The sequence below is a fragment of the Corvus moneduloides genome, chromosome 10 (assembly GCF_009650955.1).
Source record: "Corvus moneduloides isolate bCorMon1 chromosome 10, bCorMon1.pri, whole genome shotgun sequence".
Classification (NCBI taxonomy): Eukaryota; Metazoa; Chordata; class Aves; order Passeriformes; family Corvidae; genus Corvus; species Corvus moneduloides.
The window spans coordinates 23,546,927-23,561,681 of record NC_045485.1 but is presented as its reverse complement, the minus strand read 5'-3'; the positions used below and the strand labels follow the sequence as shown (position 1 = coordinate 23,561,681).

At 46.9% G+C, this 14,755-nt stretch overlaps 1 protein-coding gene across 9 annotated transcripts in view; it reads right to left on the bottom strand.

Annotated features, from left to right (window-relative positions):
• The window catches only part of TNIK (TRAF2 and NCK interacting kinase), a 152,100-nt gene that overhangs the window by 55,649 nt on the left and 81,696 nt on the right, over nucleotides 1-14,755 (bottom strand). For all 9 annotated transcript variants that reach the window (XM_032118849.1, XM_032118848.1, XM_032118856.1 and 6 more), the window contains exons 4-7: nucleotides 12,907-13,032; nucleotides 5,791-5,901; nucleotides 3,393-3,483; nucleotides 1,922-2,052 (exon numbers count right to left, since the gene is read on the bottom strand). In XM_032118849.1, the coding sequence (XP_031974740.1) occupies nucleotides 1,922-2,052; nucleotides 3,393-3,483; nucleotides 5,791-5,901; nucleotides 12,907-13,032 (459 nt within the window). The remainder of the gene's footprint in view (nucleotides 1-1,921; nucleotides 2,053-3,392; nucleotides 3,484-5,790; nucleotides 5,902-12,906; nucleotides 13,033-14,755) is intronic.

The window sequence follows — 14,755 nt, the reverse complement described above, 5'->3', positions numbered from 1 at the left end:
TATGTGAGGAGGTATTTACTGCCTCCTTCCATAGATTACACAGGCATCTCTTTCTGGCTAAGAAAACAGTGAGATCAGAGGCTTTTTGTCCAACAGATTAAGCCTGTGAGGATTCCTTTTCTCACCCTATAAATCTCATCTTTTGTATATAGTACCTTAAGCCAGTCAGCTAAACCTGAGAGCATCTGATTTGCATCCTTCTAAAAAGAAATAATTATCATTTACATCCTCCCCACCCTACTTCAAAGTGAGAGCATCAGGTGCGGGGATGTGATCCGGGGTATGGGCTAATGTCCAGTGGCTCCCACATCACCAGGAGCTCTGAAAGCACCCTGCATGGAGCGTGTCAGCAGCAATCAGCCTCCTGTTCCACACCCCCAGCCACGGAAAAATGGCCAGGGCCAACTTCAGAGAGGCGAGCGCCCGGCTCGCTGCGAGCATCTGATCCTCGGGGACAATAGAGGGATTCTGGTCTTGCCGCCTGTGCATCAGTCCACGGCATATTAAGTGCCCCAGTTATTCTGGCAAGAGGAAAATCCTCGGGGATTTCAGAGGGTAGAAAGTAGCCTATGAAGATATCAGTCCTTTTTAAGAGAAAGAATAATAAAAAGCTGTGATTAATGAGAGCGTGGCACAGGCAGCTGTCGGAGAAGTGGTGAGAGCAGCCAGTGCAGGGTGCAGCCCTGTCATGAGGCACTGCCCTCAGCAGAGCTGAGGAAATGCCCATTGTAATTGGTTAATCAAAGAGTAATAGGTAACTGGAGATTAAACTATTTCTACACGTCCCCATCCTTAACTATTTCCGTAACCCAGAGTCTGAACTCGGACTGGAGAGCTGCTGTCTGGAAAACCATCGGTTCAAAAGCTGACTGATGCACTTAAATGGCTGCAATAGCAAAGCATCATTTGGTTACCTTAAAATCATTCATTTCTCAAAAATTTCTCTGAATGATCAGTAATTGCAGCCCAAATTGTACCACGATGGTGGGCTGTGGCTCTGTTACATCGGAGTGTTCTACTTTTAGAAAGCAGCTCACACCAGAGGGTCTCAAAGCCCTTTTTAAACACCACCTTGTGAAGCGACCTCTCAGCATGCAGACAAACAGAGGTACAGTGAGCTTCACACATGCCTGAGCTTCCCCCCCAGAGTTCATGTGTCAGTGTCCTGACCTCCTGTCTGGACACACTCAGTGGACCTTAGCAGGCTTGGAGTTAGAAATTCAAGTTCTGGACACTCCAAAAAAACAAGGAATAAAAACCCAAGGGATATTTCTACAGATGTGTGTCCAGAAACTTGTAGTAAGGCAGAAACAGGATAAACTATATTAAGCTCTCCCTGCTTTAAACATCAGACCTCTCTGCAGTTTGAATGGGCAGGTGGGACTCCGAACCTTCCTGTGGATCTGCTGCATGGCACAGGGCTCTGTGCCACATTATAACTCAGCAGCGATGTTGTGCTGCCACCATTCCAAAAATAAACTTCAAACAGGCTGGAGAGACATGTGAAAAGTAGGTCAGCCCCCTAAATGTCTGATTGTGTGGCAGCCTTCACATCTCCCTGCAAATATCAGCCTGCAGGCCAGAGGATGTGATTTTACCCTTTCTAAACCTGACCTGACTCCTCTCCAGAGTAAATAGAGCAAATACAGCTTGTTTGACTGGGGTATTTAAATACACAGCACCAAAAAGCAGGGTAGCAGGTAGGAAACCTGAGTCTGACACCTTTCTCCACACGGGGAAAGACTCCTCACAGTAAATTTGGATACGTGAACAGCACAACAAAGCTTCAGGATGGACCTGAACTGGCATCCCAAAATCCCACAGCCAGAAAGCAGGAGGAGCCTGCGCTGCCTGCCAGTGTGTTTTTCAAAGCTGCAAGGATATTCTGGATTCTTGAGTAAGAAGATGCTCATTTAGGTACCTTGAAGTCGTAAGTGGCATCGGGATTTTCATCGCAGGCGATGACCTCGGGGGCCATCCAGTAAGGCGTTCCAATGAAGGTGTTTCTCCTGCCCACCGTCCTGTCCAGCTGGGCGCTGACACCAAAATCCACTGCGGAGCAGGGAGACAATGGGGCACCGTAAGGTCAGAGACAAACCTGAGCAACACTCTGCTACTGAATGTAAAACATTGTGTTCGTTCAGAACAACGCCACACGGCCAGGAAAGAAAGACGTGGCTGAAGACATCCCTGTTTGATCTCTGCTGGGATCAACAGAGGTCAATCAAGGACAAACCTGATCATCTGATGTCCAGGTTTTGTACAAAACCCTGTGCCTTTTCCTCCTTGCCAGGAGGCAATGAAAAGAAATCACAGCTCCTCATACTAATGAGAAACAGGGTTAGCAACATGAATAAGCAGCAGCCTTTGTTCTACGCTTGCTCATTTGAATTAAAGTCTGCCAAATACTGGTGGAAGCCTCATTTTTCTACCTAAATTCTTGCTGCAAATGGCAGAAATGCAAAAGACTTAAGGAACTAAGGGCCAAGGACAACGGCCCACGGGAAATGTCAAGCAGAGAGCTGCAAAATGAAGCAAAAAATGATGAAATCAAACCAATGAGAGAATACTCTATGGTCCACTAACTGCACTTTGCACAACACAATGGCTGGAGATTTGTCCCAGAGAATTTCCCCTTGGAGGGGAATCTTCACCAGCATAAAGCCAAATGAGCTGGTGGTGCCATCTGTTAAGCCAGGGTTTTATTCTGCTGTAGATGGAGAGAAGAGGCATGGGAAAACCAGGCTTGCACCACACATGACCAGTGTAAGGGATCTTCCAATACCAGCGTAAATAAAAATGTGCAAAGACAGCCTTAATAACATTGATACTGGACAAGCGAGGATGTGAGCACATCATCTGCACTCATCTGCTGCCTTCCATATGATCACCACACCAATGCCAGGGTGACTAACACAGTGCATGAAATTCAGAGTAGTTCTTGCAAATTAAGCCCCCTCCATCAGGTTAGCTTGGAAAAGGAGTCTGGACCATGTCACACTAAACTGAATGGATTATCCTCCAGGACACTGCTATGCAGCTGTGGGGGAACAGCCCTTGACAACATCTGGTGATGCACACAGGGCAGTTTTCAATCCAGGGCATGAAAAACTGGTGTTGGTTGTTTAACCTGTACCTGTGGCAGAGCTGTCTGAACAGAAACACCACTGCAAGTGCACCTCTGCCAAGCAGAACCTGGCCATCAACCCCTGGCACTTTAAGGCACAGCACTCAGTCAACACCCAAGGCCATGTTATCGAAGCCAACATGACAAAACCCACAGAGGAGCTCTTGGTACCCATCCTCTTTCTTCAGGTCACGTACAAGCCAGTTTTGCTGCTTCCCCCCAGCCAGCCCAGCCGCAGTTTCCAGGAGCTCTAACCCACCCTTACCTAGTTTCACTTCTGCATTTTCCGTCAGCAATACATTCTGTCCCTTGATGTCTCGGTGAATTACTTTGTGCTGGTGTAGATGACTCAATCCCTGGAGAATTCAGAGAAAGGTTAGAGGAACCCAAGTTCAAAGCATGTTATTTTCTGACATTCCTCCTCAACCAATTATGCTCCAGAAATGAAAGGTTCACAGTTGGAGTTAAGCACTGGAGAATGCTTTTGTTTATCACATGCTCCAAACACTGTCCCATGTCCCATGCTGGGAGGACATGCCTGGCAAGGAGCCTGTCAGTTCTAAAGGGATTAAACCCAATCTTTCACATTCCTGCAGGAACCTGCATTAACCCAAATTCTTCCATCGCTCCAGACATGATTTCCCCCATGTGCTCCGTTGCCTCAGGGAGCCATTTCTGTGGCAGAAATAACAGAATGGGTTTGTCTCCTTTCTCTGTTTCCATCATCCAGAAACTAAACAAAACAATTCTCTTGTTATATCGGTCCAATAAACTGGATTTCAATACACTGAGAAGCTTGTGTTAAAAAAGCTACCATGCAAATACAAATGTTGTAACTTGCACATATCCCTAACAGAGATATAGCTCAAGTAAAAAGCCTGTCTCAAAGGCTAAAGATAAACTGGCTTTGCTGTTGTGCTGGTTTATTAGCTCATTAATTTCTTTTTGCAATGCACATTTTTATTTCATTCATTTATTATTTCAGTTTCAAAGTAACATCCACCCAGATTGCCATCTTAGGAAAAATATGGATTACTTCAAAAACTAATTTTGCATTAGGTTTACATTTCACATTAAACATTCATATTTGAGGAAGAAAAGGATTTCTGCTATCGCTTCTGGTAGTTATTAGTCATTTTATGCCCGTCACCTTGGGAAAACTGTGGAACAGATTATATCTGTATGGGAGTCCTTATTTTAGCCATATTATACTTGGTTACAGGCACCTTTGAGCATTGGAGCAAAGTGAAAATTCCACTGAATTTCAATAAATCCTTTAACAATGTGGGATTGAGCCTCGTGTCAGAATTCCAACTGTCCACCACTGTCCGAACCACGTGAGCCACATTCTGCCATGTGAAGGTGGGAGCCTTTCCTCACCCCAAACCCCACAGAGGTCACCTGCCCCAACGTGTGGCCAAACTGCAACGGGTGGCACTCGATGGTGGCCCCAGGACATGAGTCAGGCTGGGTTCTGACTCACTGCCAGGACTATTTTAAGGAGCTGGCTCACGGAGCTCATACACATTTTAAAATAAGCCCATGTAACTGTGGCCTCCTGGCACTGAAAGCAGTGTCCATACAACAGCTGATGAGTTACAGTGCCAGCATCTTTTGCACATCATGCTGGTGTGGACAGTGGCATTCAGGGACAATGCAGAAGTGCTGTGCCACCTCTGGACAGCCATAGCAGCCTCAGTGTCAGGCACATCCTTTCAGAAAGATCATTTTTGCCTCATTTTCTTTAATAGAATCATTGAATTGTTTACGTTGGAGAAGACCTTTAAGACCATCTAGTCCAACCATAACCCTGACAACTGCCAAGGCCAGCACTAAACCACGTCCCTAAGTGGCACATCCACACCTCTTTTAAATCCCTCCAGGGGTGGGGATCCATCCTTCCCTGGACAGCCTGTTTCAATGCTTAACAACCCCTTTGATGAAGAAATTTTTCCTAAACCTCCCCTGGTGCAACTGGAGGCAATTTCCTCTCATCCTATCACTTGGATGGCTCTTGTACAGATTTCCTTCACATGCCAAATATTTCTGTTTCCTCTTGAACAAATCTTCAGTTCCCAGAGCAATAGATGTTAATGCAGGGCAACCATTACAATCCCATCCTCCAGCCTCAGCAGTGCAAAATGCAGGGAAGTCTTTGCTGAAGCTGCCATCTCTCAGTACATGAAACTCTGGCATGGCCCATTTTAAGACATTTCAGTCAAACATTTATATCGTGAATATAAAAGCTGCAGCATCCTCATTAAAGTCAGACATGTGGATTTAATAAAACATAGGATGCTTTTTAATCAGGAAGATTCTTCTTTCCACAGACTTTATTAGTCCTCCACCTTTCTGTTAACTAAAAACGTAATTCTAAAGTAAATAAATCTTTGCTCTTTTAACACTAATAGGAGATGATATTTTTGTTGAAGGAAAAAGAGGGTTAAAACTCAGGGAACTAACAGAGCTAAAGGGCATTAAGCAGGACTTATTTATTATGCATCATACAGGCACATGAATCATTCAGGCCTGCCGGCACCACACAGGCTCCAGCCCATGGCAGCCCAGCATCCACGAAGTCTGCGGAGCCAAAGGCTTCCCATGTCCCCTGAGCACTCAACTGCCACACTCCCAACAACATTCAGCTCCCCCTGGACACGTACCCGCAAAATCTCTCTGCAGATGTAGGCAATCCACTCCTCCTTCAAGGTGTTCCCCTTCGTGTTCTTGATGAGGTCGGTGACGGAGCCCGCGCCGCAGAACTCCATCACCAGCTGCCAAAGGGAACAGGAATGTAATTAACGACATAAATGTCATGCAGTGACACCACCAGCAGCATCCCCCGGGCTGCCTGGCCCCAGGGCAGGACCCCGACGCTGGCATTGCTGCTGTGGGGACCCCACGGTGCTACGCAGAGCCATTGGGACATCATCCTGAACCTATCAGCTTGTAATCCATTTGGGGTTTGCTATAAAATGAAACAGTAAAAGGCTGGAAGGCTTGAAAGGCTTGTGGCCCTCCAGAAGATTGGGAGCAAGAAACAGGAATCAGTCCAGTGCTGAAAATCAGTGGAGGAGATCAGAATCTCAAACCCTACCCCTACATGCCCTACTTTATACCTGTGATCAATGTTTAGTATCAACAGCAATAAAACAAAACTCTGGCTCTTGCATAAGTTCTTCAACTCTGAAAATACAAAGGCACTGAGGCAGATATTTGAAAGCTTCCTATGATTTAAGAACCAGGTGTACTTTTCAATTTTTATTTTTTATTAACCAGACAACCTTTGGTTCTGATCATGTTTCTGAGCAGGAAACTTCCCTTGAGGGGAAGGTTGCCAAGCAGTGTCAGGCCTCCCGCAAGAGAGCTGCTGTCCTGCTGCTCAGGTTGGTTCCAACATGACTGGCCACCACTGCTTGTACCATTTCCAAAATTTCAGAATATCAAATATAGAAGTGTAATGATCTAACCCAGCCCAAACTTAATCTTGTCATTGAACAACTGTGAAATAAACGTTACAAAAATAGCACGGGATGTGAGTCTGCCTCCCAGGGATTTCACAGATCCCCAGGGCGTGCAGGAGCCATCAGCGTGCTCCAGAAAGCAAGCACAGCCCATGTGTGAAAGAAGCTTCCTCCAAGGCCTGTGCAAGTGCTTCTTCTCAGATGTGAAACCATGTTTTCCAATTAGATCTGCTTCCTACTTAAAGATACTCGCTTGCCAGTGGTTCCTTGCCAGATTCTTCGATGCGCATGCTTCAAGTTTCTTATCGCATGAGGCTTACATGGCATTTTAACGTTCTCCAAGCAAGTGACATCACTACCAAAAGCACAGGCCAAGAAGAGAATTAAAACGGCAGAAGGGTTACTCCTGACCAAATTGCACAAATGCAGTGATTTAAGACTATAATAAATTATAATGATTATAAAATCCAGACACAGGATGGCCATAAACCTTCGGGCTAAATAAAATACTTGAGCAGACTATACCTTACTTGGTTTTGACCATGCTCCTATCTTTAGTTTTGATGTTGAGTTTCTCTTCTCTTCCTGAACAGGTGCTGAAAAATTCTGGGAATATCCCTGTTATGTCATGAAAGTGGCTTCAAGAAGTGGAAGAAAGGGCAGAAATGGACGGGTCACCGGCCAAAATCTGCCCCATGCAAAGGTATGGGATATCTGTGTATACTGTCAACAGTAAGGACAGGTAAGCACCAGAGAGGGAAAAAAACAATGCAGATACTGCCATAATATCAATTTATCAACACTAAGGGTATGTTTAGCCTGGAAATGAACAGTCTTCCAGGAGAAAAATTAAAATGAACATAAGTCCTTGCTGATTTTAGGGCAGAGCTTAATATACTCAGAAAAGGCTTCAAATGGCACTTGGAAAGTGCTTTGCCCTCACACACTTGCATCATGACCAATTTTCTTAAGGGATGAAGTCATAATGGAGTAAGACAATAAACTGGAAATGCATTTTGAATTTTTATTAACCATAATTAAAATTATCATCAAGATGGGCTAAAGGTAAGATCATCTTCTGAAATTTAATTTGCAAGGACATTTATTGAGGAAGTATTTTTAAATACAGTTCATTTAGCATTGACTTAGCTCTTCATACCAGAGTGACAGCAAACTTCATAAGCAAGGCAAATTCAGAAGCTGCAGCTGTAAATCTCTGTGTCCTGCTGTCTCATGAATTTTTTGTTTAAAGAGCCTTTGCAGTTTTCAAATCAACCACCACTTTCCTCAGTTTGGGAATGGCAAGACCTCTCCTCCGATCTCTGCTGTGTATTACCTGGAAGAGCTCAAACCCTTCAGAACATCAACCCAAATCCATCCTACAGTGAACTGCTCCAGCTTGTCTAGAGGAACTCCCCAAATCAAATCCTTTATTACACAACACATCCTTCTGTGTTCCTATGCCCCAGCCCAGGAACAATTTGACTTCTTTTAAGTTACAGAAAACAAGCACACAACACCCTCAGGCTAAATGCTACTGGAAATCAATCCTTCTGCTGTGTGTAAACAGAACCTGGGTGCAACATGGTCCCATATGCCCAGGCCACCCAAATTTCTCATCCCACCCCACCACCTGGCTCCCATGCAAAAGAGTCCCTCACCATCTGCATCGTGGGACCTGAAGCCAGTGACAGAGCATTAAAAGCACAGAGACCTTCCCTCGGTGGATCTGCAGAAAAGCTGATGCCCATTTCAGAAACAGAAATGGCAATCAAATTGGTGTTAAACAGCCAATAAAATATTCAGTAGCAAGATAAGCCCAGGTTTTCATTGCTTGTGTTGGTGATGGGGTGAGAGCACTGGGGCCAGCACGGCTGCGCTCTCTCCTCTCCAACAGCAGCATCCAACTGCTCTCACACGAGTTCCTCCATAAATGACTTGCCTGGCTCTGCCCTGCCTGCACCTCCCTGCACATCGAGGCCAGCCAGGCAATCCACGCCCCTTGGGGAGGCAGCAGGCAGCTGCCACCATGGGTCCTGAGCAGGCTGAAGGCTTCAGGTTAGGGATGGCAGCAAAAGGAGCTGGGCTCATAGTCCTGAAGTGTTTACAGCACTGACATTGCTTTGAAGAGGAGTGAGAGTTAAATAGTGCTGGATCACTCTGCCAGACAGCAGCAGCAATCTGCTCTGGTAACCCTGAGCTCTCGGTCAGGAGTGGAGGAGCAGCCCCGATCCCCTCACGCTCCCCTGGGACTGCAGAGCTTGGAGGGACTGAAGAGAGATACAGCTCAGCTGAAAACAGACCCCTCTCAAATGTTTCATGATCCAATTTCTGTAATGCAAAGAATCAGCAAATGCCCAAAAACATTTTTCAGGGTATATAAGCAGATTAAGAGCAATCCTGCTCAGAGCTGCATAGGTGTAACCCAGTCCTTTGACAGCTCATGCCCAATTTTCAATGGAGCCTTGCTGCCCCCGTTTCTGCTCTCCAGATCCCTGGTGTGACTCTGTTCACATTACCCTAAAGCAATTCACTGGGCCCCCACAGCTCAACAGAGTGAAAAAACACATATGCAACTACACAATCACATCCCTGAGCATTGCACGGCTGCAGTGGTGCCACCCTGACTGAGAGGCTGCTCCCAAATCACCCTCATTCCTTTTCCCCCCACATTGCCCCAGATTATCTGCTGCAGAGGACACCCTGGAGGCCACCCCCACCACGTGGGTATCTGGCAACCTGCCTATTAGCAATTTGTCCCCCTTGGTGACAGATGTGGCCGTGGGCAGGGTTGCCATGGCAGCCCATCCATCGAAGCCAGCGCCGCTGGCCCTGGGGACCGCGCTGGGCTCTGCCCTGCCCTGGGTGGGCTCTGGGTTGCTGCCAGCCATTGCTCAGCCCCCACACTCTGCACAGCCCCTGTGCCTGCTGCCTATGTTGGGAGGGGGCTGCTCTGTCCATGGTTTCAGTGCACAGTGGACAGCAAGGGCAGATGACCAGTGTCCAGCTGAGTGGCACCTCCATGGACCCTGCACATGGGCACAGTGTATGGGAAGCACAGTGTCTGCAGCTTCCAGCAGTCCTCAGGGCAAAGGTCCTTTGGGATGGGGTCACCTCCCCCATCCAGTTCACACTTCCTAATGAATGCCTCATCTCCCACCATTTAAAAAAACATCCACCCCAAAATATCTCAAAACAAACCCCCTGGGTTAGGCACACCCTGGTGTCCCATAGCTTAGATTTGAGATGAGCAAGGGGAATTTAATGAGTTTAACTTTGAGAAGCAGCAGTTAACTGATTATCTGGGTCCTCATATCCCCTGGAAATCATCCCAGTTTCCCTGTCCCCTTGCACCACAGCAGGACCCCCTCAGCTCAGCTAGTGAGAGGCACAAACCCTCACAAAGACCCACAGCACCTCAGAACGCAACACATTATCCAACATAAGAACAAACCTACCCCATATTTTTAAATTTCTTTTTAAATGTTCCATAAAGGTTGTCCCTATGACTTTTGCTTCCTTTTTTTTTTTTGCCTGACATAGCAGATTTGTGATACATCTGCTAAAACACCCTCTGCACAGCTCTTTAATTTCTGAAAACAGGGTTGTTTAGTGAGCTTGAGCTCATCTTTCAGGGCAAGTGGCTGCTGTGGAATGGAGCAGCAGCACCAACAATACTTCATGTCGGAAGCCTGCCACGTTTCCGAGAGATCTTAATCTCCACTGAAAGAGTTCCCTATTTTTTATTTCCGTATCAGCCTCCTGAGTGTCGATAAAAAGAATTACTTGGGCATTATCAGAAACCGTTTTATTTCAACAAAGAGCCAATGAAAAATAAACAAGCCTTTATCTGTGAGGCAAGACTGATAGAGTTCACATGAGTCCTAATTCAATCAGATCCTGAAACACCACCTATTTAACACAGTGGCACCAGCACACCTCTCCTCCAGGGCTGGGGAGCTTTCCTAGGAATAGCTCCACCAGTCCCAACACTGGGCATGGACTCAAAAAAACCCCTCACACCCCTGTGCAAGAAAAGCAGGTTTCGAAAAAATCTTTTTCACTAACCCATGAGAAAGGCCTCAAATTGAGAGGAGAGGTAGCAGTCTGGTAGAGAATTCAGATTATCTAGTCTACCTCTCCTGGGGGCAAGAACAAGCAGCACAGCTGGATGATGACCACCTTCTCCCCCTGACTTGGGGTATATGAAGGTGATACAGCACATACAGCCTCCTCTGCTATACCATGGTGATGGGGATTGATGGAAGAATCCTAGAGTTTCATGAGTTGGAAGGGATCCCATAAGGATCATTGAGTCCAGCTCCTGGTCCTGCACAGGAAAACCTCCAGAATCCCACCCTGTGCCCGAGAGCTTTCTTCAAACACTTCCTGAATTCTGGCAGGCTTGGTGCTGTGACCACTTCCCTGGGGAGCCTGTTCAGTGCCTGACCACCCTCTGAGGGAAGAACCTTTTCCTGATATCCAACCCAACCCTCCCCTGACACAGCTCCACACCATCGCTCTTCATGCCATGCCTCTTAATCCAAGGAGTTCTCTAGTGAGCTTTTCTTTTTGAAAGTTTGGGCTGTTCTTTTACTAACACTTGTGTATGCCAAGAGCCCTTTGTACTGGAGCTGGAGGAAAGAAACCAAACCAAACCAAACCCTCTTGGCCTGGCCAGAGCACACAAACCCCAGACCCAACCAGTGTAAAGCCACTGAGCAGAGGCCAGCACCAGGGAAGGCTCCTCTCATTACTGGGGGACTTGGCACACAGCTGGTGGGGTTTTTTCCCCTCCAGGCACTCCTGCAGCACAAGGAGGAACATTGTGGGTTGTTTTAATATTTCAGTTAAAATAAAAAAACTATAAACCAGCCAAAGCCAAATGGAATTTCTTGGGATGAAAAAGCATTTCTCAGCCTGACAGCTTTCGCCTCACTGAATCCCAGGCCAGCTGCAAAGAACATGTTTTTTACGAGTTCCCACCAAAAATACCCTGAACACCCAGGCTAGGAACGCTCCTGGAGTCCAAGCCCCCAAAGCCTTCCCAATAATTCAGTGTACCAGAAAGTCTTGGGGAGCAAAAAAGCACACAAGTCCATTAACTCCAGTTTTCTCCTGGGGGGAATGTCCTCTGAATCCCTCCACTTCCCACTGGATGCTCTGGCATGTGGTTGCAAGGGCAAACAGCTGAAGTCACTAAATGTTTTGCTAAAATAAAGCCTATGTAGTACAGAAACTACAGGGAAAAGGGTGCTGCTGCTCTTCAGCACCTCCATGGTCTCCCAGGTGAACCACAGATATTTGTTACTCCTGAAAATTTATGCTGTAGCAACCTTGCTCGGGCACAGAAAAGCTTTGGAAACCACACATGGCTAAGGCAGAACTGACTGGATTTACAGGACTGTGAGGAAATAAAGACTTTTTTGACCACAGGACAACACCCAGGTCATTGTACTGATGATAATTCCAACGTAGCCTTCTCTTCAATGGAGCTCTAAGTAAAGCAGGGTCCTACGCTGCTGCTCTGATGGCCACGGGCACTGCAGGCTGCTGCTCCAGAGACTCCAACCAGCACAGCCAAGCTCAGAACACAGCACAACTTTAATTAAATTTACAGCAACGGCCAGAGCCCTGATCTGTGGTGTCACTGCCCTGCCCGGCCCCTGAGCACCAGCTGCTGCCAAAGGGAGTGGGCTCTGATGCTCTGTCTCTCCCCAAGGATAGAGCGGATTTAAACTCCATCCTCCCTGCTCTGGGAATGCTGAATTAATACCCGAGAAGGCCCTGACAAGGGAAGCAGCGGGAGGAGGCAGCTGAGGATTTACGGAGACACAAAGCAGCTTGGTGCCCTTCAGCAACGTCAGGCGTCTCCACCGAAGTGGCTGAGCAGCCACAGACTTCCCTGACCTCTCCTCGCTGTTCCCCTCCTCTTTATCTGCCTGCACAGGCTCCATGAAACACGAAGCACAGGGGGCAGCACCAACAGCTGCCAGGAACCACACAGCATCCCTCCTCAGCTTCCATCTTCCCAGCAAAGCTCCCGGCTTCCTCCAACTGCCAGAGGATGGAATGATTTTCATCTGAATATAGTAACAAAGAATAAAAATGGGTTTACAATCAGCCTGCGAAGATTTTATGGCAAAATGGAGAAATGTTTTGCAGTGCAGCAAAAGCCTGTTCAAAGGCATAACTTTGAAAAAGATGGATGCAAAATAAGGGGTTTTGTGTAAGTTGGGTGCTGGTAAGAGGACAATTCAGAGTAAATAATCTGTGTCAAATTCCAGTTATTTTAAAGAGAAGAAAGCAACTTACCCAGAGCTGATCATCCATTCCTGGTGGGTTCTTTTTAATAAAAGCACCATAATACGTAGCAATATTTCGGTGGTGAGAATACTTCTTCAGCATGTTAATTTCTTGTTTGATCTCTTCCTCTTCATCCTGGGATGAGATGTAAAGAAAAGAAAAACAAACCCAAAGGCATTAGGAGATGGCACTTCACAGGGTCCGAGTTGTCTTTGTATGTGGGTGAACCTCCAAGCACCCCATTCCTGACCAAACTCTCACAGCTTTTTTGCACCATTTTTTACAGTCACTTTGCAGCAGATCCTGGGAGCCTGAGAGCTGGACTGGAGTCTAATGTTGCTGTGAGGCTCAACCATACCTGCATTACCCCAGTGATGCATCACACACCCTCACAGACACACCAGAGGTCCAAGGTGTTCTTTTAGAAACCACTGCATGGCAGAAGTGCTCCGGTGCTCCCAGCCCTCTGGCACATCACTCCTGCCCACCATGGAAGGAGCACAAGACCTCTGGAGAAATCAGGAGTTGCTGGTGGTGGGGTGGCACCACATCGGGAGCAGGCAGGTGCTGCCTGTCCACAAACTCCATCAGACTAACTCAGTCCTGGTGACAAGTACTATTCCCATGGGCTGTCCCAGCCCCTCTCTGTCCCATCTGCAAAATGGCATTAGCTGAAGCAGCTGAGGCAGAGGAGCCACACCAATTCCTGTTTTGATATCCCACCTCTTTGTTCTCAGACCCATCAGACGTGCCCTGGTTTTATTTTAAGCTGACCGAATTCCAGCCCGCTGTATTTCCACAGGCAGCACTTAGCACCTTGATGTCAGTGAGCTTTATTAGAAAGGACCAAGAAGGGCTGTTTGCTCTTTATCCTCCTTTATTCCCCTCGTGTCCCTCACCTGCCTCTCTTGACCTCAGTTTTTCAGATGGGCAAAGGACAAGACACCCACAGAGCAGCACAGCTGCAGGAGCAGCTCTTCTCGAGGAGCAGTGCCCCCTGACCAGGTGTCACACAACATGGACAGAAACACGTCTTTCTTCCCAAAATACCATGGGAAGTGATTTAGTGACTACGCTCCTTCATTCAGGGAAGAACAGCAAAGGTGAGGATAGGAGGAACAAGTACAAGAAATATCTGGATGGATCTTGCATAAACAACCTCCAGTTTTATTTTTGGTAAGAACACAGAGGGTATAAGCACAAAAGAGGAGGAGGAACAGACTCAAACATTACAAAGAAAACCAGGGGACTATTCTGGAAGAACCTTTATCGCCTCTTTTCTTCAAGTCAACACAACTTTGCTCGTTTTCATCTGTCCAGGAAACCAAGGAATGTAACATGAAGTTTATCAGGCCACAGAGGTGATTTTTTTAATTGAAGCCCTTTGCAACAACTAAAAAGCAGCTGGATGCTCAACAGTGCCGGGAGCAAGGAGCAGCACTCAGCACAAAATCCCTCCAGCTCTCTGAGCACCCAGCCAGCTTTTCAGTCATCCCTCAATTCATTCCTGGCTCTCCAGGAAAAAATGAAGGGAAGGCAGAGGGATACTTGGTCTACAGTTTTATTTTAACTCTGTCTTCAAGTTGAAGAACTCAAAATGGGGGGAAAACACCTCCAAAGCATCAGAGCTGTGGATGGCACCTGAGGACATGTCTGCATGGCCAGGCTCAGGGGCTCTGGCCCAGGCTCCTGCTCCAAGCAGGCCTACTGAGATCAATCATCCCCAGCAAATCCAGTGAGGAAGGGAAGCAAATGGAACCATCACAGCAAACTGCTGCAAATACTCCAATCCCAAACCCAACAAAAGCCACAGGCCAGGCTTTGCTGCCACACTTTGCCTCCATCAATCAATTCTGTT